Genomic DNA, 25,740 nt, shown 5'->3' with positions numbered 1-25,740 from the left:
CCGCTTCCAGCCAAGCGCCGACACCCCTCCCGGCCGGCCGAGTGAGGGGCTGCTCGCCCGGGAGAAGGCTTGGCGCTTGGGGGACGATCCCCCAAAGCCGGCGCGGGGATACCCCCAGGCCTGGCAGGGCCAGGGGCACCGGCGCCTCGCTCACCTGTGTCCGTGGGGAGGCGGGCACGCTGGGACGCTCTGACAGGCCTGGCGGGGGGCGACGTTGCTCCCCGGGGCACCCCAGCGGCGGTTGGGGGAGTGGACATGCGCAGCCGCCCTCCCTCGGCTCCTCAGGCTGCCCACCCCCCTGCGCCGCGCCCCTGCCCCTGCCACTGCCCCGCCCCTGCCCGTGCCATTGCCCCGGGGGAGCAAGGGGTCGTGCCCCCCCAGGCGGCTTGCGCACAGGCACGTGGGTGCCACAGCGGCCTCTAGGGGTGCACGGACGGCGGCCAAACCTCCCCGTGTGTCCCCTGTGGCGCCTCTCCCTTGCTTTCCTGTTGGTGGTGTGTGTGTGTGGGAGAGTTGGGTGTCAGATTTTGACCAGGATGGCCTGACTTTGGGAACGGTTTTGTGGGAAGCTCTTTCAGGCCACAGAACCTGTGCTGCCTCAACTCGGTTTTTTGGTAGCTCTGGAGAAGACAGTGACAGAGGAGGGGTCATTCTGTCAGGGAAGAAAGACCCTGATTGGAGGCGGCTGCCTGTCAAGCTACACATTTCCCAGGCTCCCTTGCAGCTATGGCAACCACATGCACAGTCCTGATCAATGAGAGGGCAGCAGAGGTGGGGCATCCAGAGGGCTCTTAAAATAGGGCAGCCCCTGGCCCGGGAGTGGTGGCTCACACCCATAATCCCAGCACTTTGGGAGACCAAGGCCAGCGGATCACCAGGTCAGGAGTTTGAGACCAGCCTGCCCAATATGGCAAAACCCCGTCTCTACTAAAAATACAAAAATTAGCCAGGTGTGGTGGTAGGCACCTGTAATCCCAGCTACTCAGGAGGCTGAGGAAGGAGAATCACTTGAACCTGGGAGGCGGAGGCTGCAATGAGCCGAGATCGTGCCACTGCACTCTAGCCTGGGTGACAAGAGCAAGACTCCATCTCAAAAAACAAAACAAAACAAGAATGGGGCAGCCCCGGCCCTTCCCCATCCCTCCTCTTCTTGACTCAGTAAGGCTGTGGTGGTCAGCTTGGGATCATAAGGTGGCCATGAAGAAAAGTCCTAGAAACCTCAGATCCGACTCCTTTGAGCTGCCAAAGCAATTCTCACCACGTGGGAGAAATTCAGCTCTCAGACTGTCCTCCAATTTCCCACCTCTGGTCAATGGCAGGCACCCCTTCTGCCAAGAAGCTACCATGACCACCACATTCAAGTTAAACCTGGACCTCCCACCATCCCCAGTCAGGCCAATGAGACAGTGGGGAAACAGGCCTGGTAAGGATACTTCCTGCTAGTTTTCTTGACTTCTCAGCCTAGGGTGTGGGTGTGGCTGGGACTGGCTGTGAGGCTCCTATTTATAAGGCAAGCACCCATTTTCTCATGGATTCTACCATTTTATATCCCGTGGAGCCAGTCAAGATGGCTGCTCTATTTTCAGTTAGTTTTTTGGGGGCAATGGATGGGCAGGGGATTGACCTGACAGAGACCCACTCCCTCATTCCTTCATTACTCATCGGCTCTGCTGGCCAGGGATGTGGGGTTCTCCACCTGCTCAAAGTCAAAAAGCTTTCTCCAGGTTTTTTAACAGCTTGTACTTTATTACATATGCAACCTTGCCATGCCTGCCAGTTAACTCCCCTCCCGCCAATGTTATCCTCATGATATCAGCTCCCTCTTGGGGCCACTGAGCTGCCCCCCTTTCCTTCTGGGCTGGAGTAGTGGTGCCCCTCAAGCAGGCAATGGGCAGGGGGAGATCCACAATTAATCGTCGCAGTTCTCTTAAAAGTATTAACACTTAAATAAGCACTCTTGGGGAGTTGCAAAGGATATTCAGGATGGGATGCAGTGGGAGGCTACCCCTCATCCAAGGTACAGGCTGGAATGAGCTACAGCTGGTCTATCGTGGGCCTCAGAAGGTGAAGAGGGACCGTATTCTGGGGCTTAGTGTGGGTGGGGCATATCCTCCCCAAACTTGTTCTGGTGGGCGATGTTCTTCACATCTAGGAGAGCCTGAGGAGGAGGCAAGAATAGGGCAGGTGAGAGAGAGTGAGGACCCCTCTACCTCGGCTGCAGGGCTGCCCCCACTCCAGCCCTCAACCACTCTGTCTTCTGGACTATCCCACAGCCCCCGCCCCATGCAAAATAATCACATGAGGCAGCCATGCAGAGGGGCCTGTGGTCTCCCTTTACCCAATCACAGAAGGGGTGTGTGTGTGGGGGGTGAGTGTGCACGTGTCGAAGGGTCTACCCAGGGCCCACCTGGTGGTGGACATAGGCCTGACAGTAGTAACACCAGGCTGACAGGTCGATGTAGCTGAGGACCAGCGGGTGTCCAGAATTTCCATGGTGTTGGAGCATGTGGCCATTGATGTAACGACCACAGTAGACCTGAGGTTGGGGGTGTGAGTGTCAGGTGGGGGTCAGCATCCCCCTGCAGTTTGCTCCCGGGCCAACCTCCGCCCCATCCCCTTCCTCTGCTCCATACCTGATAGCAAGAGAGACACACCCAATTCTCTTGGATTGTTCCACAGTCCCCACAAGGTTGGGTCACGTCTAGGCCTGCTGCAGGTATGGGGCATACTGCCACCAAATGGGGACACCAGGGCAGTGGTGTCACAGCATAAAATATGGCCTGGAGTGGGTGGGTGAAACTAGGTAAGCTGAAGACCCCATCTCCCCATTATATGTTTATACATCACATGCTCCTACCTGGAGACACAAATTGGCAAGAGAAGGAAGCCACAGTCCCAGCCTCTCCCTGAGCTCACCTGATCAGTGAGGCCCCTAGATCCCTGCATCAGCATCGAATCAGCCATGTCCTGACCTCCAGCTGCCTCTCCTAGTAGGTTCTCCTCTCCTGGGGCCTGAGATTCTGAGGCCCCCTGGACACGCAGAAGTAAGAGATGTATCAGAGAAGCCCGATTCTTGCCCCTTCTTGCCCCTACCTGGGTGTGGTGAGCCTTACCTGAGATTCGCTGCCTAGCTCCAAGGTCCTGAGACTCCCAATCAGTGTACTGGGAGATATCTGGGGTGTAGTTCCCTGCACAGGTGAGGTTGGGGTGGTCTGGTGGTCTGTGCTCGAGGCTAGAGGAGTTTGGATCAGCTCGGTGCCCCCTGGAGCCTCCTCTGACGTAGTCTGGTCCAGTGTGGCTCCCTCCATGGCTGCCTCCGAGGTGGTCTGGGCCAGTGTAGCTCCTCCTACAGCCTCCTCTGAGGTAGTCTGGCCCAGCGTGGCTCCCCCAACAGCATCCTCTGAGGTGGTCTGGTCCAGAATGGCTCCTCCCACAGTCTCCTCTGAGGTGGTCTGGTCCGGAGTGGCTCCCCCGACAGCCTCCTCTGAGGTGGTCTGGCCCAGCATGGCTCCCCCAATGGCTGCCTCAGAAATGGTCTGGGCCAGAGTGGCTCCCCCTGTGGCTGCCTCTGAGGGCTGGTCCTGAGTGAGGGCCACCACAGCTGTCTCTGACTTAGTCTGGCCTGGAGTGGACTCTTCCCCAAATGATGCCGAGGTGACTTTCCCCATGCCTGCTTCCAGAACCTTCTTTTCTCGTGTGGTCATCCGCTCAGCTAACCTAGGTTTGGCTGGTTGGGGTGCCTTCTTGGTGACCAACTTAGAACTGGAAGGTCCTTCTCTGTCTTCTACCTCTGGAACCAGGGAGGGAGATCCTTGAGTGTGGGTACTGTCACCCTTCCTGCCTCTAATCCCTGCCCCTCAGCCCCCTCCTTCCCTGGGTTCCCCCCATCGCCCCCAAATCCACTCACTCATGACCCGTAAGCTGCGCCAGTATCTGCGATGGACTTGGATGGTCTCAGTGATTGAGGCCAGGGCCCCTGATAGTGGGGGCCGTGGCAGGGTCAGCAGGGGTGGTGGGTCTCCAAGGAGGGAGCGAGTGCAGGCAGCCATGGACTCTGAGATGGATGTCAGGTTATAGCCACCCTTTGTTAAGGAAAAGGGGAGGGAAAGGTATGGTGGGGGTTCATTGGGGAATTTGGAGGACAACATGTCCTGCCTCCCCAATCCTCCCTACTGAGCCCTGCAAGTCTGGAGAGGGAGGGGGAGTACTGAGAACAAGTGAACAGAACCCACACCTTTAAGATGGGCAGCACCCACTGTGTAAGGTGGTTGTTGTGGGGAGTAAATTGTGATGTAAAGTGCAAGATAACAATACTGATAAAAGCATTAGTAACAGCTGACATTTATTGTTTGCTGTGTGCCAGACCCGATTTTAAGTACTTCATGCATATTAACTCAATCCTCACAACCACAGGCGCTCAATCTATACAGGAACTTGCCTTCATGCCATACAGAAATCCGTCTTCACACTGTCCAGGAACCCCTGGCCTCACATCATACAGTAACCACTGACCTGACCTGCACAAGACGACTGCTGTGAACCCATACAAAAGCCCCTGCCCTGACCTAGTACAGGAACAACTGGACTCTTTCTCCACATGGACTCCTGTATTGACTTTTTTTACACTCTACAGGAATCCCAGTCGCTATTCTTTTTACAGATAAAGAAACTGAGGCTCAGAGTGGTTAGATGACTTGTCCGAGGTCATAACAGCTGAAGAGGCAGCACTGGGGTTTGAACTTGGGCTCTCTGATGGAGTCATCTGTGTTCTTAACTCCCACCGTGTCCTGTCACAAGCAGTACTGGGCACATAGTAAGTGCGACTTTTTGCAAGCCAATTAATTTCTCAGTGACTTATTTTCCTCATCTGTAAAGTGGTGAAAATAACAGCACAGGCTGGGCACGGTGGCTCACCCCTATAATCCCAGCACTTTGGGAGGCCGAGGCGGGAAGGTTACCTGAGGTCAGGAGTTTGAGGCCAGCCTGGCCAACATGGTGAAACCCCCGTCTCTACTAAAAATACAAAAATTAGCCAGGCGTGGTGGCATGCACCTGTAGTCCCAGCTACTCGGGAGGCTGAGGCATGAGAATTGCTTGCTCGAGCCTGGGAGATAGAGGCTGCAGTGAGCCGAGATAGCGCCATTGCACTCCAGCCTGGGTGACACGGCGAGACTCTGTCTCAAAAGGAAAAAAAAAAAAAGAGGCAGGTACGGTAGCTCATGCCTGTAATCCCAACACTTTGGGAGGCTGAGGCAGGTGGATCACGAGGTCAGGAGTTCAACACCAGCCTGGCCAACATGGTGAAACCCCGTCTCTACTAAAAATACAAAAAAAATTAGCTGGGTGTGGTGGCAGGCACCTGTAATCCTAGCTACTCAGGAGGCTGAGGCAGAGAACTGCTTGAACCCAGTGAGCCACAATCGCACCACTGCACTCTAGCCTGGGCGACAGAGCAAGACAACGTCTCAAAAAAAAAAAAGAAAAAGAAAAAGAAAATAAGAGCACAGAAGGTTGCTGAGCGGGTTAATATCTGAACAACGCATAACAGTAACCAGGGGCCAGGTGCGGTGGCTCATGCCTGTAATTCCAGCACTCTGGGAGGCTAAGGTGGGTGGATTTCTTGAGGCCAGGAGCTCAAGACCAGCCTGACCAACATGGTGAAACCCCATCTCTACTAAAAATACAAAAATTAGCTGGGCGTGGTGGCGGGTACCTGTAATCCCAGCGACTCAGGAGGCTGAGGTGGGAGGATCACTTGAAGCTGGGAGGTGGAGGCTGCAGTGAGCTGAGATCATGCCACTGCAGACTAGCCTGGGTGACAGAGCGAGACTCTTGTCTCACAAAAAACAACAACAACAACAACAAAAAACCAGATCCAAAAGATCCAGCATTTACCATATGCCAGGCATTCCTCCATGATTAGCCTGCCTCATAAAGATGAGGAAACTGAGGCACAGGGCGTGGGGATACTGAGTCATTTACAAAGGTCAGTGAATTTCCTTTGTCCCAGGAACTTGCTAGAGGCAGTTCAGGTAGAGTAAAAAGCACAAACCCTGGAGCCAGGCTGCATGGGTTCAAGTCCTGGTTCTGCCATCAGTAAATGTGCCATCTCAGGCTAGTCATCACACCTCTTTGTGCCTCAGTTTCCCTGATCTTCAGAGAGGAAAATAATGAGGTAAGCTTACCCTACCTCATAAGGCTGCTTTGCCAAGTAACTGAATGAATAAGACACATGAGGTGCTCAGAAGAGTGCTCTGCACATAGTGAGCACTCAATTAAGGCTGTTAATGTTGCTGTTATTCTTATTACTACCCAGTATGTGCCAACAATCCCAGGCAGGGACACTCAAAGGAGATTTCAGGAAACTGTCCTGAGTGATGGTGCCAACATTTCCAAACTACCCTCCCACTGTGGGAAGAGGGACCAAGAGAAAGTTACCTCTAGGATAAGGATAATGCGGCCACTGGCAAGGCCCATCAGCAGGTGGGTGAGGTGGGCATAACCCTCAGGTGACACCTGGCAGCCCCCCAGCGGGTCCCCCCGTGCAGCATCAAAGCCAGCTGAGACCAGCACCAGTTCTGGGTTAAACTGAGGCAGGGAGAGAAGAGATGTATAAGCATGAGGGTAGGGGCTTTTGGTAGGCAGTAAGTGATGGCGACCCAGAGACATGGAGAAAAGGACAAATGAAGACATGGAGATGCAAGTCAGAGAGATGGAGACACAGAACCTGGAGACTAGGAGACACAAAAGCAGAGACTGAAAATGAAGAAGGGAAGAAAAGAAATACAGACTCAGAGGTAGAAGAAATAGATGCAGACTTAGAGACATGGAGATGGCAGAAAGGGACAGATGGGGGCCGGGCATGGTGGCTCAGGCCTGTAATCCCAGCACTTTGGGAGGCCGAGGCGGGCGGATCATGAGGTCAGATTGAGACCATCCTGGCTAACACAGTGAAACCCTGTCTCTACTAAAAATACAAAAAATTAGCCAGACGTGGTGGCGGGCGCCTGTAGTCCCAGCTACGCAGGAGGCTGAGGCAGGAGAATGGCGTGAACCCAGGAGGTGGAGCTGGCAGTGAGCCGAGATTGCACCACTGCACTCTAGCCTGGGTGACAGAGCAAGACTCCATTTCAAAAAAAAAAAAAAAGGGACAGATGGGGACATGAGACAGACTGACACGTCAAGAGAGTGACATGAAAAACAGACAGAGACATGTCCTCACACACACATACCCCAGGGTCAAACGTGGGACACACATACACAAGATACAGGGTTTTATATACATAGTGCCAAAGAGAGGTGCTTGCACACTTCCAAAACAGAAGATGGCAACGCAAGAACCACATACAGAGAAGATGGTCACACAGAGCCACACGTACTGCCACACAGACAGTACCATATAGACCAGTACTATGTATCTGCACTAGTCATGTACACACACACAGTTTCTCAAAGAGGACAATAACCCACAGCCATCCTGCACAGTCACATACACATGCCATCACCACACAGCCACAACGGCGACATGCACTCTGGTATGTCCACAAGAGCTGGTTATTTGCACATACAGTTGTACACACACAGAAGGCTGTCCTGGCTACCCATGCACAGTCAGATGCACATGCAGATCCAAAGATGCACACCGGCGCCCAGGGTGACAGAGCGGTGCTCACACCCTTTCCCTCCCTCCCAGAGTCAGCCATACACAAGCCACCAGCCCCCTAGCTCACACAGAGGGAAGGCAGCTACCTCCCAGTCAGAGACATACACACAAACAGCCAGGGCAGACAGCCAGACAGTGACTGCTGTCACACACAGCCTTCCACATCCAGAAGGTCCCACACAGGCTGTCACAGAGATGGTTGCATTTAGTGACATACAGTATCACACCCATCACACAGAGAAAAGGTGAGAAATACCTGCCTGCACAGAGTCGCACACGCACATACTCAAGCACTTGTGATGGCACGCACATACAACACAGATCCAGCCAGGACACGGGCCATTGCTGCATAGTCAGAAGGCCCTCACACACACAGCCAAGACAGTCACTCACACAGTGTCACACAGAGAAGGCAGTCATGTACAGCCACCTGTGCACAAATACACAAGGTGATCACAGCCACTAACTGCCCTGGTAGCCTCATTAAACACCCATGGGCTGTCTCATATCATCAGCCACATGGTAGTCACACACACACATGCCAAGGAGGCAGGTCCAGGCTGCCACCTGCACAGGCATGTCACATACGTCCTGCGATCTATCCTGAGCTGTACCTCGTAGGCAATGGGAAGCACCAGGCGATGCCAGGCAGCTAGGTAGTCAGCGTCACCCATGCGGGGCCCGTTCCATGCCACGTTGACGGTGAAGCCTGTGCCCGCAGCCCGGCCGATCTGGCTGCTGGCACCCTCATCCCCCATGGGGAAGAAGGTGCCATGATCATAGCGGTGCAGGGACACATATAGCACACTGCCAGGGAGGGGGTGGGAAGCGGACCATGGCTGGTTAGGGGCTCCAGTACCCCTGAGGTGCTCACCCGCCTCCCTGATCACACTGCGGCCCCTGACTGCAGCCCTTACCTGGGGTCATCCTCAAACATGTGCTGAGTTCCATTACCGTGGTGGACATCCCAATCCACAATCAGGATCCTGGGGAGGAGACAGCACCTCAGTAACCGACGATACTCACGCCCTGGAAGAGGGCTGGGCTAGACCCCTGGGGTCTGCAGGGGCATTTAGTGCTGAGTGGCAGGACCCTGGGTCCTATCAATTAAGGAGAAAAGTCTGATCCTGGTTCCCAAGGGCTGCCCGGTAGGCCTGAGCAAGTGCTCGGGGCTGGGCCCTGGGCTCTTCTGGGTCATTGCTAGGGAACTGGACCCTGGGCCTTGGGCAGCTAATGCTGGGGGCTGGTTCGTGGGTCTTCTGGAGTATGCATCAGGAGCCTAGACCTGGGTTCTGTCGAGGCAGCTGCTATAGGCCAGAAATGCTGGGGTGGGACCCTGGATCCTGTTTTGTAAGTGCCCAGGTAACATGATCTGGGGGTCCTATCTAAATAAGCACTGAGAGGCTCCATCCTCGGTCCTTCTCTGGGTAAGGACTGCACCCTTACTTCTTTCTGGGGAAGGAAGTCCTGGGAGCTGGACCATGGGGCATGAGTAAACAATGGGCTGAGGGGAGCATCCAGGTCCCCACAAGGATCAGGATTTGGGGGGTCCCCAGGGAGTCCTTACCGTAGGGCATGCCCACTGATAGCCTGGGCATGGCGAGCAGCCACAGCCACAGAGTTGAAAAAGCAAAAACCGCAAGCTGCATCCTGCTCTGCGTGGTGTCCTGGGGGACGCACCACAGCAGCACCATTCAGAACCTGGGAAGCAGCAGGGTGCTAAGATCGGACAGCCTGCCCTCACCTTCCTTTCTTCCTTTTTTTTTTTTTTTTTTTTTTGAGACGGAGTCTCGCTCTGTCGCCCAGGCTGGAATGCAGTGGCGCCATCTCGGCTCACTGCAAGCGCCGCCTGCCAGGTTCCCGCCATTCTCCTGCCTCAGCCTCCTGAGTAGCTGGGACTACAGGCGCTTGCTGCCACGCCCGGCTAATTTTTTGTATGTTTTTTAGTAGAGACGGGGTTTCACCATGTTATCCAGGATGGTCTCGATCTCCTGACCTCGTGATCCGTCCATCTCGGCCTCCCAAAGTGCTGGGATTACAGGTGTGAGCCATCAAGCCCGGACCTTTTTTTTTTTTTTTTTGACACAGGGTCTCACTCTGTTGCCCAGGCTAGAGTGCAGTGGTGCAATCATGGCTTACTGCAGCCTTGACCTCCTGAGCTCACCTCAGCTTCTCAAAGCGCTAGGATTACAGACGTGAGCCACTGCACTTGGCCACCCTTCCCTTTCTCCAGTTCCTTCCATTATTCCCCCAGCCTCTAGGCCCACCCCCTCCCGTGCCCCTCCCCATGGCCCCTTTCCTCAGGCCCTGCTTGACTCTCTCAGAGCCTCCAGAAACAGCAGATGGCCCTCTTTTTCCATTCCCCCCAGGTCCTCCTCTCCCCAGCCCACAGAGGACACACCTCTCCTGAGAGCACAGCCTCCACCAGGCGGCAGGCAGCACCAGTGGCAAGCTGTGCACAGGCGAAGGTACTGGGGCAGATATAGATGGAGTCAAAGTTGGAACTCTCACGGTGCAGCTCCCGGGTTTTCATTTTCTCTGTGGCCCGGAGATGACCCACGTACTCAGCACTGGAAGCACAGAGAGGAGCACCCGCAGGACAGTGAGGAGGGTCTGTCCCCTCCCTGGTCCCCACCCCTAAGACAGGGACTTCAGCCCCTCTCAAGTCCTGCAGCAGCTCCCCAGGAGGGGAAACCCAAGTTCCAGCCCCTGAGACCTCATCCACAGTCCTGGGAATCCACCCACCCCAGGCACCGGGGTCTGACCTGTGACAGGTGAGCAGCTCAGCCTCTGTGGCAGGGCGCGGTGTCAGGGTGAGGCAGCGCCCGGCAAGGCCCAGCTCCTCCAGACGGCACATGATCCGCAAGATGCGCTGGGGTACCTCAGGGTGGTGGCTAGCAGTGGGGAAACGAGAGGTAGAGGCTTAGTGCCTGAGGGGGAGGGACCCCCAACACCTACTCATCCAGCCCTCCAAATGCCTACCTGTCCCACAAGTTGCAGTGATTCATCATATTTTGGTCATAGACCAGCCCTGTGCGAGACTGTAGCACTGGCCATGTCAGGATTGGGAGCACAGGGGGCTCCCAGGGTCCTTCCTCCTCGCTCTCCTCTACATTGTCCTCCTCCATGTTGTCCCTCTCCACGGTCTCAGCTAAAAGGGGGAGGCCACGTTTGTCCTACCCTCTCAATCTGAATCCCCGTCATACTCTGGAACTCAGGTGACCCAAACAGAAAAAGGGGTGGGAGGCCTGAAACCAGGGCCCAGGGAGAGAGAGAGGGCCTGACCCTCTCCCACCAAGGCAGCCCAGTAAAGTCAGAGGAAGTCTGAAGACAGTCTCCCCCAGGGCTCATCCCACGTCCACCCCACACCAGGCCCACACCCCACTTCCTACTTGATCTCACAAGAACCTCCCAGAAGGGCTCAAGGGCTTCCAGAGCACAGGAAACTGAAGCCTGGGCACTGCAGGGCAGGGAGAAAATATGATGTCAAGGAATGTGGGCGGGCAGTGAGGCTCCCGCTTTCCCCTCCTCCACCTGGGCTCACCTCCGGCAGGGGGCACCAGGTGACTCCAGCATGGGGCAAGGGTCTCCCAGAAGGGTGTGGAGCGAAGCACTGACGCCTTCAGCCAGGGCGCGGAGGTTGTAGCCACCCTGGGGCAAGGAGTTGTGAAGGGGGATCAGGAAAGGACCAGACATGACCAGGGAATAATAATAATGATGATAATAAGAGAGTGCATACCACATGTCAAGCAACAAGGAACTTAGAAGGGGGCCTCACTGAATTCACTGGACAATGATATGAGGTGATTACATTATGCTCGTTTTATAGAAGGAAAGCGGAGGCACAAAGAAGTGAAGTGACTTATGCAAGGTTGTCCAGCTAGTAAGTGAATTCCTGGGCCAGGAACTCCTGTTGGACTTGAAAGCTTCGTTCTTAAGCCCTCCAGGATCCACAGGCTGAGGGACGAAGGTGAGTCACTCACCTCCAGAGACAGGATCAGCTTGCCTCCTGCCAGACCCATGAGCAGGTGGGTTAGCTGGGCGAACCCTGCCGGAGTGGCGGCCATCTCACCCTGGGGGGACATGGAGGGTCAGCCTGGCTCCATGCAACCCACCTGCCGCCCCAAGGAGCCTGCCTTACCTTGGGGTCCCCTTGCAGGGCATCAAATCCAGCAGCCACCAGGACCAGCTGAGGCTGGAACTGAAGGGGGAACAGACTCCATGAGGCTACCTACCCTCACAGCCTAACCTTCAAGGCCACTCCCCTCCCAACACACCCCAGATCCCCAGGACCTCGAGGGCGACTGGCAGCAGGACGTGCAGGAAAGCAGCAATGTAGTCAGCATCCCGCATCCCCACCTGCAGACACAGGAGTGTGATGGGGGATGTTCAGCCACCTGTCCCGAGCCGCTGACAGAAGGGCGGGGCTGGGCCTCACTTTGGGGGCAGAGGTGGGTAGATGCTGACCTGGTTCCAAGGCACATTGATGGTATATCCTTGGCCTTGGCCGAAACCTGTGGTGGACCAGTTAGAGGCCTTCAGGTGGGGCCAGAACCTACCCTGCTCGTAGCGGTGGATGGAGAAATAGAGGACACTGGGGGCAGAAGAAAAAGAGGTAAGAGAGTTGGAGAAGTCAATCCCCATAGACACCCCCAACCCAATAGTTGCCAGTTTCCTCTACCACTCATTTCCCCATTCAACCACTCGTTCATTCTCTCATTCATTAATTTCCCCATTAATTATTTAATCCATGAATCCATTCTTCCATTAATTTACCCTTACATTCAGTCACCAATTTAATCATCTTACCATTTTTTCATTCTTATCTTTATTTATCCATTACCTCACTCGCTCATTCATTTAGTCTCTCACCAGAACCTCTCCCTCAGCAAACATCACTGCCCCCTCAGTGCCCACCCAATTTCAGGCTCAGCTCTAGGGTCTATCTCAGATCATGGGGGCTCCTGACTCTGTGGGGTACTCTAGATCATGTCCGCCCACTACCTGCCCCTATGACAAAGGTAGTAGTAACAGCAGGTCAAACCCTGTGACACTGGAGGCCCAAATGGAGCATGGGGCTCTTAGCTGCGGGGAGCCAGCTAAGGCTGAAAAGAGCCTCAAGCCAGGCTGGGGAGCTGGGTGATTCTCTAGCAGGAAGTGGAGAGACCTGGGGGGTAGGGGTGAGACTTGCTTCTGTGGGTGGAACTAGAGCGGGGGTGCTGGCTGGGGCTGTCATGAGGCCAGTGAAAGGGCAGTTCCTTCTCCCCAATGCCTTACAGGCCACCTCTACTACTTCTTCTATTTTATAGGCGAGAGAATGAGCACTCAGAGGGGTGAGAATGACCGACACGCAAAACAGATACTGAAAAGATGCGATGCACGTGTTTTGACAGAAAGCCCAGCAAGGGGCCATGGGAGGGCTTAATTCTGACTGGGGAAAGCAAAATGAATAATCTATCATCCATCCATCCTTCTATCTGGTCATTTACCCCCTGCTTTGTTCCAGAGAGGATCCAAGGCAGCTTTTTTAGGGAAATGCAAGAAATAGTGGTATGCATTGAATCTAGACAAACTTAAGAGTCACATTTTAATGGGTTGATAATGTAGTTGTGAAATTTAATGCAAGTGATATAGAAAGATTCTTAAAATTGAGGGAAAAGAGCTTGGAATTGGGGAATAAAAACAAGCAAAAGCTCTGGTGTTGAGTAGGTGGAGGATGATTGTTTTATTTTTGACATTGATAGATAAATCTTGGTTCTAAACTTTTAGTAAGTTAATCATTAGAGGAAGAGAAACACAGTAGGACATAAAAATTATCACCAGAGGGCTGGGCGCAGTGGCTCACACCTGTAATCCCAGCACTTTGGGAGGCCAAGGTGGGTGGATCACTAGAGGCCAGAAGTTCGAGACCAGCATGGCCAACATGGCGAAACCCTGTCTCTACTAAAAATACAAAAAATTTGCTGGGCGTGGTGGCGTGTGCCTGTAATCCTAGCTACTTGGGAGGTGGAGGTAGGAGAATTGCTTGAACCCAGGAGGCGGAGGTTGCAGTGAGCCGAGATTGGGCCACTGCACTCCAGCCTGGGCGACAGAGCATGACTCTGTCTCAAAAAAAAAGAAAAGAAAAAGAAAAAAATATCGTTGGGGAAGACAGGAAGAAAGAAAAGATCTGAAGAAAGCTGACTCTAAAAGAGAGCCATCAAAGTCAACAAACAGCAGAACTAGCACTCAAGCTAAGTTTAAAAAGAAAACAGAAGGGAAATTCAAAATAAGTTCAACCACCTTCAAGTTAAATGGTGGATTGATAGCACAGGTTTACTTCCTCACCCTCCTACTACCCCATTCAAAATACAGTAAAGAAATTGTAAACAAACAGCAACCCAGAAAGAGAGAGTGGAAGGATGTCAGAGAATAAGAGACTTCAATGAATTTCTAGAAAGTAGACTTTGAGATTCCAGGGGCCCCAGGGTGCTCTGTCTCATGCTGAGCAGGATAAGGGGGCACCCAAGATAACCTGAAGTTTCCTTTCTGGAGAAATCCAGTACAGATCCAGGTCAATGCACACAAAATCCCTTCTGAAGAGCCAACTCACTGAATCACCAATACAACAAAGTTACTTGTTTCTTTTAACTACTTAGTTTTAGATCATCTGCTTTCCTTGTCTTCACAACAGTATTTTAAGGATTATCCAGTTTGTCTCCCTGCTGCTGGAGTTCAGAGACTGAGAGATGGGGAGCTGGGAGATCCAAGGGCATGGACATGTTCTTTTTGTTTGTTTGTTTACACACGTTTGTTAATAAGGAAGAATGCACTGAATATATTCACAGTGTTTCACATCTGTGTGTGTAATCAATAGTGTACCCATGAAAGAACACACAGCTATAGCCTCCTATGCATTTATTCAAACAAAAAGAATGATTAATGATATTAAAGAATTCTTTGAATGACAGACCCTTGGCAGATTAAAAAAAAATTATTGTTAATTTTCAGGTATTGATACTAAGGTAATGCTTTTCTAAAAAAGTGTACTTATGTTTTAGAGATGCATTCTGAAATATTTACAGGAGAAATTATATGGTATCTGGGATTAGCTTTGAAGGAAAACAGGAAGAGGGCAGCGGGTACAGGTATAGATGAAATGAGATCGGCCAATGAGTTGATAAATGTTGAAGCATTAAATTCCAGAAGCCAGAAATGAACAAAATAAAGAACGTCGGAGGAAAACATTAATAAAGATAAAACCAGAAAAATTAATGAAGTATTAAAAACCCACCATAATAAAACAGTAGAGATGACCAACAAAGCCCAAAGCTACACTGGAAAAGATAAGTACAACAGATACACTTTGGAAAGGCTGAGGGAAAAAAGAGATGTTACCCCAAAGAAGAGGCCTCCTTTGTTCTGACATCTGGCAGGATCCCATCTAACGCCCGGGTCCTTGCCCACACTCGCTAAAGTTGCAACCTGTCAGTGGACATTCCCTGTCCCCATTCTGGGGAAATGCCTTTCAGGAAAACAGACCTACAAACACTGCAGCAGAGTAGTCCTCTGACAGCCCCCTACAATGGGCCTTCATTCTTGGGTATAAATAGCCAAATAAGGATTGCTAGACATTTGAGGAAAACCATCAGCATAAAAGAGAAGGACCAAGAAAAAAATAATTCAACCAGCCTCAGAATAAAGAGACATAATTCAGACAACAGAAGAAACTTAAGGCACTTCCTTTTTTGAGACAGGGTCTCCCTCTATCGCCCAGGCTGGAGTGCAGTGGCATGATCTTGTCTCACTGCAACCTCCGCCTCCTGGGTTCAAGCAATTCTCCTGCCTCAGCCTCCTGAGTAGCTGGGATTACAGGTGCGCACCATCACGTCTGGGTAATTTTTGTATTTTTAGTAGAGATGGGGTTTCACCATGTTGGCCAGACTGGTCTCGAACTCCTGGCCTCAAGTGATCCACTCACCTCGGCCTCCCAAAGTGCTGGGATTACAGGCATGAGCCACCGCACCCAGCCGGCACTTCTAATCCATACTCTATAAAAACAAGATCAGGTATGAGAGGACATAGAAACAGAGAGGAAGAAAGAGCTTTTGGAGTTTAACAGGATATCTAAATACATAATTCAACAGAAGGGCTTGAAGATAAAGTTGACAAAATCTCCCAGGTCACAGCAAAAGAAAAAAGAGACAGAAAACATAAGATAAAAAATAAGAAGCCTGGGCAACATGGTGAGACCCCATCTCTACAAAAGATTAAAAAATTAGCTGGGTATGCTGGTGTGCACCTGTGGTCCCAGCTACTCAGGAGGCTGAGGCATGAGGATTGCTTGAGCCCGGGAGGTCGAGGCTGCAGTGAGTCGTATTTGTGCCACTGTACTCCAGTCTGGGCAACAGAGCAAGACCTTGTCTCAAAAAAAAAAAATAATAAAATAAATAAATAAATAATAAAAAAGAGAGAGCCATAGAGAATCAACCCAGGAAGTCTAACATCTGACTAACAGAAGTCCTAGAAAGAGAACAGAGAAAACAAAGAAGAAATTATCAAAGATCTAATAGAAAATAATTTCCAAGAGTTTAAGAAAAGCATGAATCTTCAGATGTAAAATGTCTACCTACTATTAAACAGAGTGAAAAGGCCAGGGTAAAAGTTTAGAACATCAAGGCTAGGTACAGTGGCTCATGCCTGTAATCTCAGTGCTTTGAGAGGCTGCAGTGGGAGGACACTTGAGGTCAGGAGTTCGAGACCAGTCTGGGCAATATAGTGAGACCCTGTCTCTACAAATAATTTAAAAAATTAGCTGGGTGTGGTGGCACATGCCTGCAGTCCTAGCTACTTGGGAGGCTGAGGCAGGAGGATTGCTTGAGCCCAGGAGTTTGAGGTTACAGTGGGCTATGATCATGCTACTATACTCCAGCCTGGGTGACAGAGTGATACCGTCTAATAATTAAAAAAAAAAAAAAAAAAAAAGAACACCAAGATAACCTTGCAGAGAGGAAAGTAGATTACTTGGAAAGGAATGAAAAGCAGACACCTGTCAGGAACACTGAATGCTAGAAAATAATAAAGCAATGTCTAGAGAACAACCAACCTAAATTGGATTCTTCAGATCTTGGATAAGTGGATTCTCTGTAGTCAGCTAGGTAGAAGGCTAGATAAAACTACTACAGGTTGAGCATCCCTAATCTAGAAATCTGAAATCTGAAATGCTGTAAAATCCTAAATTTTTTTTTTTTTTTTTAGATGGGGTCTCAGTCTATCACCCAGGCTGGAGTGCAGTGGTGCGATCTCAGCTCACTGCAACCTCTGCCTCCTGGGTTCAAGTGATTCTCCTGCCTCAGCCTCCTGAGTAGCTGGAAATACAGGTGTGTGCCACCACGCCTGGCTAATTTTTCTGTATTTTTGTAGAGACGGGGTTTCACCATGTTGGCCAAGCTGATCTTGAACTCCTGACCTCAGGTGATCCGCCTCGGCCTCCCAAAGTACTGGGATTACAGGCATGAGCTACTTCACCCGGCCCTAAAATCCTAAACTTTTTGAAGGCCAACATGATGCTCAAAGGAAATGCTCATTGGGGTATTTTGGATTTTGGGTTTTCAGATTAAGGATGCTCAACCACTAAGTATAATATAAATATTTCAAAATCTGAAAAAATCTGAAATGTGAAATACTTCTGGTTCCAAGCACTTCATATAAGGGATACTCGACATGTACTTAGTAATGTCTCCTACTGACAAGGACTTGCTCAATCACTTTCTGCAGGAAGGGTAAGCTGGTCCCCTCCTGGAGGGAAGTCTGGCAGTGTATACCAGACTTTAAAGTATGCTGACTCTCTGGCCCAAGCAACCCACTGTTAGAAATTCATCCTACAGATAGACTCAGAGAAGTGCAGAATTACATATTTACTAGACTATTCACAGTAGAAGTGCCTGTAATAGCAAAAACTGGCAGGTATCTTAAAAGTCCTGGGGTTAAATAACCAGAGGTACAGTCATAAAATTGAATACTACAAAGAACGAGATACTTTAAGAGGTACTAACATGGAGAAATGTCCCAGATATGCTGTTAAATGAATAAAGCAAGTTGTCGAAGAACATGTGGAGAATTATTCCATTAGGCAGTGTGTTATTAATAATTATAACAATAATAATAAAAATCCAGACATCTATAGAGAAAATCTGTAAGGATATAACCTAAACTGTCAACACTTATTTTTGAGGTAATGGAAATTAGAGGAGACTCACTGCTTCAGACACTTCTGTATTATTTAATTTCTTTAAACAAATAGTTTGTTATTTATTTATATTTGTTTTTTACTATCTACTGAAAGGATAAACAAACACTTTGAAGCATTATCCTAATCAGAAAAAATAAAGCAGTAATTTGAGGTTCACTCTAACCCAACGGTTAATCAGTGAATAAGATCTTCAAATATTTGTGGGTCAAATCCCGTCTCTCCCAGTTCTTCTCTGTGTGACCTCTTAACGTATAAGCCTCAGTCCCCCTATCTGTAAAATAGGGAACCCAACAGTCCCTGCCTCAGAGTGAAATTAGGAGAGATGGCAGACACACAAAAGTAGCACAGATCCTGATCCCAGGATAGGCCCCATGAATGTGAATGCCTTTTCCTCCTTCTGAACCCCTTCTGGCTGGGCCTGTAAGGGTGGGAGGTGGCTGGAAGTCTAGCACCTAGGTGGGAGTCGGGGTATACCTGGGGTCCTGGTCGAAGGTGAACTGTGTTCCTTGACCGTGGTGCACATCCCAATCTACGATAAGGACCCTAGGAGCAGCAGAGAGAGGGGACTCTGTGCAAGGAGATCAAGGTAAATCTGGGAGAAGAGCCCAGACCAGGACACCCCACCCCATGCCACCCCCATCACATCTGCCCTCTGTTGCTGACCTCCGGATGCGGTGTTTCTGTTGAGCATAGCGGGCTGCCACAGCCACGTGGTTGAACATGCAATAGCCATCCATAAGACTGTGCTGGGCGTGATGTCCAGGAGGCCTGGGCAAGACAAGAAAATAACAGCTTGGAGTATGTGAGGGGTCCTCCTCTGCAGAGACAGACTGTCCCCTGCTCTCTAATCCTGGACCACCAATTCCTTTAATGCTGATGCCTAAAAATCTGCCGGGAACTGAGTAATGGAGGCCCTCAAACTCTCACCCCCTGCCAATCTACCCCTCTGTCTCCAAAGGAGATTTGAAAATGTTCACTAAAATGATAAAGGCCGGGTGCGGTGGCTCAGGCCTGTAATCCCAGCACTTTGGGAGGCCGAGGTGGGTGGACCACGAGGTCAAGAGATCGAGACCATCCTGGCCAACACGGTGAAACCCCGTCTCTACTAAAAATACAAAAAATTAGCTGGGTGTGGTGGCGGGCGACTGTAGTCCCAGCTACTTGGGAGGCTGAGGCAGGAGAATCACTTGAACCTGGGAGGCAGAGGTTGCAGTGAGCCAAGATTGCGTCACTGCACTCCAGCCTGGTGACAGAGCGAGACTCCGTCTCAAAATAAATAAATAAAAAAAAAATAAAAATAAAATGATCAACGCATTCATTCTCATACCCAGTCATTCTGCTGCAGGAACTTAGCCCACAACCTGTGTTTTAAAAAGGGTGAAGTAACATTTTTATTTTATGTTAGTGTAAAATAAAATTTTATTTTTATAAAGGTACTAGCATATTTGCTGTAGCATTTTTTTAAAACAGCAAATGACTGGGGAGAACCAAAATGCCCATTAGTCGGGGACTGATTAACATAGAGTGCATTTACACAATGGTGTTCTACCGGGCTCCAAGATACATACTGTTAGAGAAAGGTTTCCAAGATGTGTAAGTGAAAAGATGGTACGAAGGGAGTATGTCATGTTACTACCATTTGTGGTTAAAAACAGGGGAGGGAGGAGAAAGCTTTTGCATTTCATCAGTTCTGGGATGCCAATGATGATAAGATGTACCATGATTTTACATGCCAAAAACGAAGCAGAAAATACTGCCAATGGAATTCTGAGATGTCACTGTTTGTAAGATGCATCTGGATTTCAAGATGTTACAAATATGAAAAAATGTACACCTTAGAATCAATGAAATATGGTATTTATTTCTTGAATAAGACTTTGTGGGAGGACACATGAGTCAGTGGTTCCAATGACTACCTCCCATGAGAGGAGGCAGGTGTCTGGGTGACAAGGATGGGAGACAGATTTTTAATTATATTCTCTTTTTTACCTTTGGATTCTTGAATCACATGAATATATTACCCATATCGATACATTTTACACTTGAAGGAAGGACTTTAAAACAATGTAAAAAGTCAAATGCTGTAGAGTCCTACCTAATGATGGCCATGCCATTCCGGATCTCAGCCCCCAGGACCGCATCCACCAGCCTGAGGACAGAGCCTGAGGCCAGGCAGGCACAGGAGTATGAGTTCTGGAGAGACAGTGGGGAGCCAGAAAGGGAGTAAGGGAGAGAACAGCCCTATCCACTCAGCTGCTTCCCCCAGGGTGGGGTGGGCATAGGGATGGGGACCCCAAGATTGCCACCATTCCCTGCCCGCAGAGTTCTCATCCATACCGGATGCAGATAAACTGAGTCGTAGGTGTCTGCTAGGACACGGAGTTCTCCCTCATTCATGTACTGGGTTGTTTCCATCAGATCAATATATTCTAGGCTAGACACAGATGGGAGATGAGATTCAGGGCCCTGTCTCTTCCCCAGCTGAGCTGTCCATACACCAACCCCCTGGTCAAATTAGGGCTTGGCTCCCCCAACTGTCAACCTGAAGGAATAGCCAGGATATAAGACACATTCTGTTTCTTCCCTAGCCCGCCTCAGTTCCAGTAATGTTCTCTGCTCCCCTGCAGTAGCCACACCAAATCCTACTTTCAGGCCTTTGGCCACACTGGTTCAGCTGTCTGTTCGTCCCTTCCCTCAGTCACCCTCTTCATCTGACTCACTCTTTTTCTCCTCTTAAAGTTCAGCTCAGATACCTGCTCTGGAAGCTAGCTTTCCTCAAGCCACATAGCACCAGGCCTCTAAATCTGGAAGCCCCTGGGGGAACCCCGATCACTCTGTCCACACATCCACCATCTATTCACACAATCAGATCATGATAACAGTAATAGCTCATCATGGGCTGATTATATATCAGGCCCTGTTCTAAGCACCTGACACACATCAAACTCTCCTGAGGAACTTATGTTTACTGGTCCCCTTGTTACAGGCGATGACACAGATTCAGAAAGGCTCAGCGACTTGCCCAAGGCTGGCTGCAGAGACCATGACATTGCTTCCCAAAGCGTTTAGCTTGCCCTGGTTTGTCCAGGGCAGGCTCCTCCCCATCCCTACAAGGCTCCCAAGCCTTCACCTGTGAACCAACATCAGCTCTTCCTTTTCAGCAAACCGGGCCTGGGGAGAGATGAGGAATAAAGTGGGGATAAAGGATTAAGGCATGGGCTGCACCCAGGTCAGGTCAGCTCCCTGCCCTTCACCCAGAGTGTTGGCTTGGGGGCCTTACCTGAAAGGACACGCAGCGATCTAGGAGGCCCTCCTGGATCAGTTGCTCCTTGATGGCATGGAGCCGCTCAGGGCCTTCCGGGAAGCTGGGGAGATGGAGTCACAGTCACAGATGCATGAGGACACTGGGGAGCTCCACATCTGTTCTCTCCACATCTCCCCATCCACCCTTCCACAGCTGCTTACCCCAAAACTGTGGTGTCAGTCCTGCCTCCCATCAGCTCTGGTGTGTGACCCTCTCCTCACCACTGCCACTGCTGTTACCATACCCTCCCGCCTGGGCTGTGGCGGCATCTCCTCGGCCTCCCTGCTTCGACCCTCGCCACCTCAACGGTCCTTTCTGTGCATAGCAGCCAGACACTGGTTAAAACCCTAATCAGTTCATGTCCCTTCGAGGCTCCCATCCCATTCTGAGTAAAAGCCAAAGTATTCCCCATGCCCAGAAGGCCCTAAACAATCTGTCCTCCATCACCTCTCTGACCCCATCTCCTACCCCTCCCTCTTTCCTTTGCTTCGCTTCACCTACACTGGTCTCTTCCCTGGTTCTCAGTTGAACCAAATACTCTTCAGCCAGCCCTAGAACTTTACTCTAGCTGGCCCCCCCACCCCCGCCTAGAATACTCTTCCTCCAACTGTCTCCATGACTTACTCCTTCACCTCTTCAGATCCCTGCTCAAATAGTGAGGCCTTCCCTGACCAGCCTATTTAAAATTGAAGTCTCCTCCACTGTACTTTCTCCTACTATCCTCCCTTTACTGCTTCTCCATAACACTGCTCTTTCTACCACAGTGCATCATTTACTTTTTGTTTATTTATTGTCTGTCTTCCCCCTTTACCCTGAAGACACAGGCTTTTGTTTGTTTTGTTTACTGCTGTATCCCTAGCTCCTCAATAGATGGTAAATAGGTATTCCATAAAAGAAATCTTTTTCCCATAGTAAGTTAGTCTTAGGTTGGGATAAGGGATATAGATATTAATTGGTAAACACACAAGTATGATAATTAGCAAACAATGTCATGGGCTAGGAAAATAAGATCAGGTATTGGGGTAGGGTTTGGCCAGGCAAAACCTTCTCTGAGAAAGTCTCATTGGGATGTGAAAGGTAGCTGGAAGAGGAGAAGACCGAAAAGAATCTCTGGGAAAGGGGTTGGTCAGGGTACAGACCAGAGGCAAGAGGGTGCCTGGCATGTTGGAAGAACAAGGGGAGTAGTGTGGGCGAGAAGGATTGGCTGATGAGGTCACAAAGTGATGTGGAGCCAGATCATGTGGAACCTTTGAGGCCAGGATGAAAAATTTGGACTTTACCTTGAGGGCAACAGTTTGCCCTTAAAGTACTTTTTTTTAAAATTTTTACTTTTTGAGACAGAGTTTTGCTCTTGTTGCCCAGGCTGGGGTGCAATGGCACAATCTCGGCTCACTGCAACCTCCGCCTCCCAGATCAAGCGATTCTCCTGCCTCAGCCTCCCAAGTAGCTAGGATTACAGGTGTGTGCCACCATGCCCAACTAATTTTTGTATTTTTAGTAGAGACAGTGTTTCATCGTGTTGGTCAGACCGGTCTCGAACTCCTGACCTCAAGTGATCCACCTGCCTTGGCCCCCCAAAGTGCTGGGATTATAGGCGTGAGCCACCATGCCTGGCCTCCTTAAAGTATTTTAACAAAGACATCAACTCATACATATTTGTTTAGGTTGCTGCATGAACAGATAATAGAGGTGAGGTTGGAAGTAGGGGACCAGGGAGGAGGCCTCTGCAAGTCTAGGTGAGTGATGATGATGGTGGCAGTGGAGGTGGTGAGGAGAGGTCAGATGGTGAATATATTTTGAACATATAGCCAAAAGGATTTGCTGATTCTTTTTGAAAAGTAAAGCAAACGGGAGGTTTCATCCTTCTGTTTCAGTACAAACGTCTCTTCCTCTATAAAGGCTTCTGGGAAGCCCGGATACTAGTTTAGGATCCTCTATTATACACCCTTGAATCCCCTGGTCTTAAGTCTGTCTTCATTAAACACCTCATACTGCTGTTGGCTGTTTAATGATCTGCCCTCCTACTCACCAATCCGCTCCTAGAGAAGGGCCCCTGTCTGTTGTTTGGTACATTTGTATCACCAACTCTTGGCACACAATAGGCACTCAATAAATGTTTGTTAGCTACATAAAAGAACCCTTTCAAGTGTGAGCCCTACCTCCCCAAATCATCTGCTTCCAGTATCCAGGCTGGGGTAAGAAAAGATTTATTCTTGCTAATGGGCTCTAAGTGTGTGTATTTTTGTGGTTTGGAGACAGCCTGGAGGACCCAGCCTCACCTGTCATCCCAGAGGCAATGGAATTCATTTAGCTGCTCATCCAACACCAAGCCAGTGCCAGCCAGTGCTTCAGCCTCAAGGTTCAGCTCCTGCAGAGGAAAAAAAAAAAGGAGACACAGATCCATTTTAGGCCCTGAGTCAGAGGGAACTGTCCAGGGTGGGGAACCTTTGGGTTTTGATTGTCATACGAGGCTAAACTGCAGCCAGGCCCTGCTCACCATCCCTTGCAGTCCCACGATTAGGTCTTCTTCCATTGCTTGGCCGAGCTTCTTCATTTTGCCTTTCTTCTTTACCTCCGCTAGATTGGGGATAGAGCGGCGAACGGCTCCCTTTTTAATATTTCGCTTCTGTGAATCAGAGAGAAGGGTCAGAGTCCAGGGCATGACCAACTTGCTCCCTCTCCCCCTCATCAGGGCGGGTCTAGGGCCTCACCGAAGTGACACTGGAGTCCTGAGGGGGCGACTGGGGGTTCTGCCTACTTCTTCGCTGCCTGGTTGTGGTGGAATCCTGGCCGGTTGAGGTCATAGTTGAGGAGGCTTGGCCCCTGCCGCGGTTCTGGGGGTGGGGGGGGAGCGTGGGTATGTGAGGGGGCTAGTGTGCCCTGAGGACCCCACCTCTCTGCCCTTTTCCAGGCTCCGCCCCCTCTATTAGATTCCATTCCTTACGCGATCTGATTCTCCACAGCCTTCCAAACTCCGCCTCTCTCAGGCCTTCTCCCTCCACTCAGGTGGCCATTCTACCCGGCCCCGCCCGGCCCGCTAGACTCCACCCCTTTTACACGATTCTCTTTCCCTGGTCTTGCCCTTTCACGGAGCAATGAGCCCCCGGGCTCACACAGTCCGTCTTAGGGCCTGCCCTTTCCAACCAATCACCGCCCCTTCTACTCTCCTAAGCCCCATTCCCAGACCCTCTAAGCCCAGCCCAGACCCCATTCCTTCACGAACCCGCCCTTTCGGCCTATCTCCCGGGATAATCACCCACCCTTTCACTCAGCCGGCCCCGGCCTCGACCCCGGTTTCGACTCCACCCTTAACGATTCACTTAACTCCACCCCTTATCGGGCCGGACCGGTACCTTCCACTCCGCCAGATCCCGCCCCTAGCGTTTCAACCAGCCCCGCTCCTCAGGGGACTGCCCCGTTCCTTCAACCAGCTCCACCCCCTGCCCAGACCCGACCGCTAACGTTTCGCTAACCGTCTTCAGCCAGTCCCTAGCCGCCTTCGGTCGGCCTCCGCCCCCTTCCCGCCTCCGCCGTCGACGCGCTGTACTCGCCGCTCCACTCATTGGACGCAGCCCCTTTCTCAAACTCCGCCCTTGGCTCGCTCCGCCAAGTTTCTGGCGACCTGTGGGGACGCGAGCGCTCAGGCTTTTCTTTTCCATTGGGCCTGGTCTCTCGACTGCCCGCCCAGATCCCGCCTCCAGAGGGGACCGTGCCTCAAGGCCGCGCCCCTCGCGCGAGCCACACCTCTCGCGAGCTCACAAGCGGCGGGGCGGTGCGTCGGCGTGCTACGCCAGCTGTGCTGCGCCTACGTAAAAGGCAGGCGCCGGCGGTTCCCGACAGGGCTGAGGCGCAAGCTTTTCCTTGCCTCGGCTATCGTCGCTGTCGTCCCGGATGCCATAGCCGCCGCCCCTCCGTCCCTGTCCAGTCACTTAGGAGCCCTTCGGGTCGGCGGTGTCTCGAGAGCAAGCAAGGAAGCGAGGGAATTAGGAAGGGGCATCTTACCTTTTCCCCGCGACTTCCCGCGCGACGCGCCGTGATGACGTAGCGCGGGCGGGCTGGTTGTGGCTGGGCCGAGAGCGAGGTTGCCACTGGACGTTGGCTGGTGGCGGCCAAAATAGGCGTGGTGACGATGCTAAATGTGAGGATTTTCCGAGTTAATATTCACTATGGTGGTACACAGGAAACACTGGCCAAATATTAGCTATTAATATTCTGCCGCAATATTCTGAGTGGAAGGAGTCTTAGTGGGGGCAGGGAATGGTAATGATAGCAAGTATTATGTGACAGGCATCGTTGTAAACCACAATTCTATGAGGTAGTTCCCATTATTAAGGCTGCTTTGCAGATAAGGAAACTGAGGTTACGGGACTTAACCATGTGACTTTGGGCAAGTTGCTGAACAGTTCTGTGCTCCGTTTCCTCATCTGGAAAGTTGTGATAATAATAGTGCCCAGGGCCAGAATGGCCTTGAGGATGGGAGTTCTCATGGGCAGCAGCTCTCCCTATCTGCCCCCTCCAACGGGTAACCACTGCTCCCAAGCA

The 25,740-nt window shown here is 51.1% G+C and overlaps 1 protein-coding gene across 10 annotated transcripts; it reads right to left on the bottom strand.

Moving 5' to 3' along the window:
* Positions 1-1,725: 1,725 nt before the first annotated feature.
* On the bottom strand, positions 1,726-25,250 carry HDAC6 (histone deacetylase 6). Of its 10 annotated transcripts, none has more exons than XM_055106092.2 (30): positions 25,201-25,250; positions 24,672-24,820; positions 23,910-24,032; positions 23,696-23,824; positions 23,478-23,566; positions 21,175-21,259; positions 21,025-21,065; positions 20,232-20,328; positions 19,990-20,087; positions 18,558-18,662; positions 18,369-18,437; positions 12,131-12,257; positions 11,957-12,022; positions 11,805-11,864; positions 11,647-11,736; positions 11,208-11,314; positions 11,056-11,123; positions 10,646-10,814; positions 10,429-10,557; positions 10,065-10,233; positions 9,231-9,364; positions 8,581-8,649; positions 8,278-8,470; positions 6,439-6,588; positions 3,908-4,082; positions 3,114-3,790; positions 2,917-3,030; positions 2,634-2,780; positions 2,408-2,536; positions 1,726-2,158 (listed from the first exon to the last, which is right to left on the bottom strand). In XM_055106092.2, the coding sequence occupies exons 2-30, from the start codon at positions 24,759-24,761 to the stop codon at positions 2,090-2,092; spliced, it is 3,768 nt and encodes a 1,255-aa protein (XP_054962067.1). In that variant the 5' UTR covers positions 24,762-24,820; positions 25,201-25,250; the 3' UTR covers positions 1,726-2,089. The 10 variants fall into 10 exon arrangements, with proteins under 10 accessions (XP_054962067.1, XP_054962065.1, XP_054962066.1 ...); XM_055106090.1 differs by having other exon boundaries at positions 24,943-25,221; XM_055106091.1 differs by lacking the exon at positions 25,201-25,250 and adding an exon at positions 24,912-24,955.
* Positions 25,251-25,740: the final 490 nt, after the last annotated feature.

The sequence above is a fragment of the Pan paniscus genome, chromosome X (genome assembly GCF_029289425.2).
Source record: "Pan paniscus chromosome X, NHGRI_mPanPan1-v2.0_pri, whole genome shotgun sequence".
NCBI lineage: Eukaryota > Metazoa > Chordata > Mammalia > Primates > Hominidae > Pan > Pan paniscus.
The sequence above is the reverse complement of the archived record's forward strand: the minus strand, read 5'-3'. Positions and strand labels throughout refer to the sequence as shown.

What these genes read in the sequence shown, in the direction of transcription:
- HDAC6 (XM_008959289.4), bottom strand. Translation starts at nt 24,857, where the DNA reads ATGGAAAAGAAAAGCCTGAGCGCTCGCGTCCCCACAGGTCGCCAGAAA. An exon ending in AGCTGATCCTGTCTCTGGAG is followed by an intron (nt 11,315 to 11,646) that starts GTGAGTGACTCA and finishes TCCTTGCCCCAG; the next exon opens with GGTGGCTACAACCTCCGCGC. An exon ending in GGAGGTTCTTGTGAGATCAA is followed by an intron (nt 10,815 to 11,055) that starts GTAGGAAGTGGG and finishes TCCCCCTTTTAG; the next exon opens with CTGAGACCGTGGAGAGGGAC.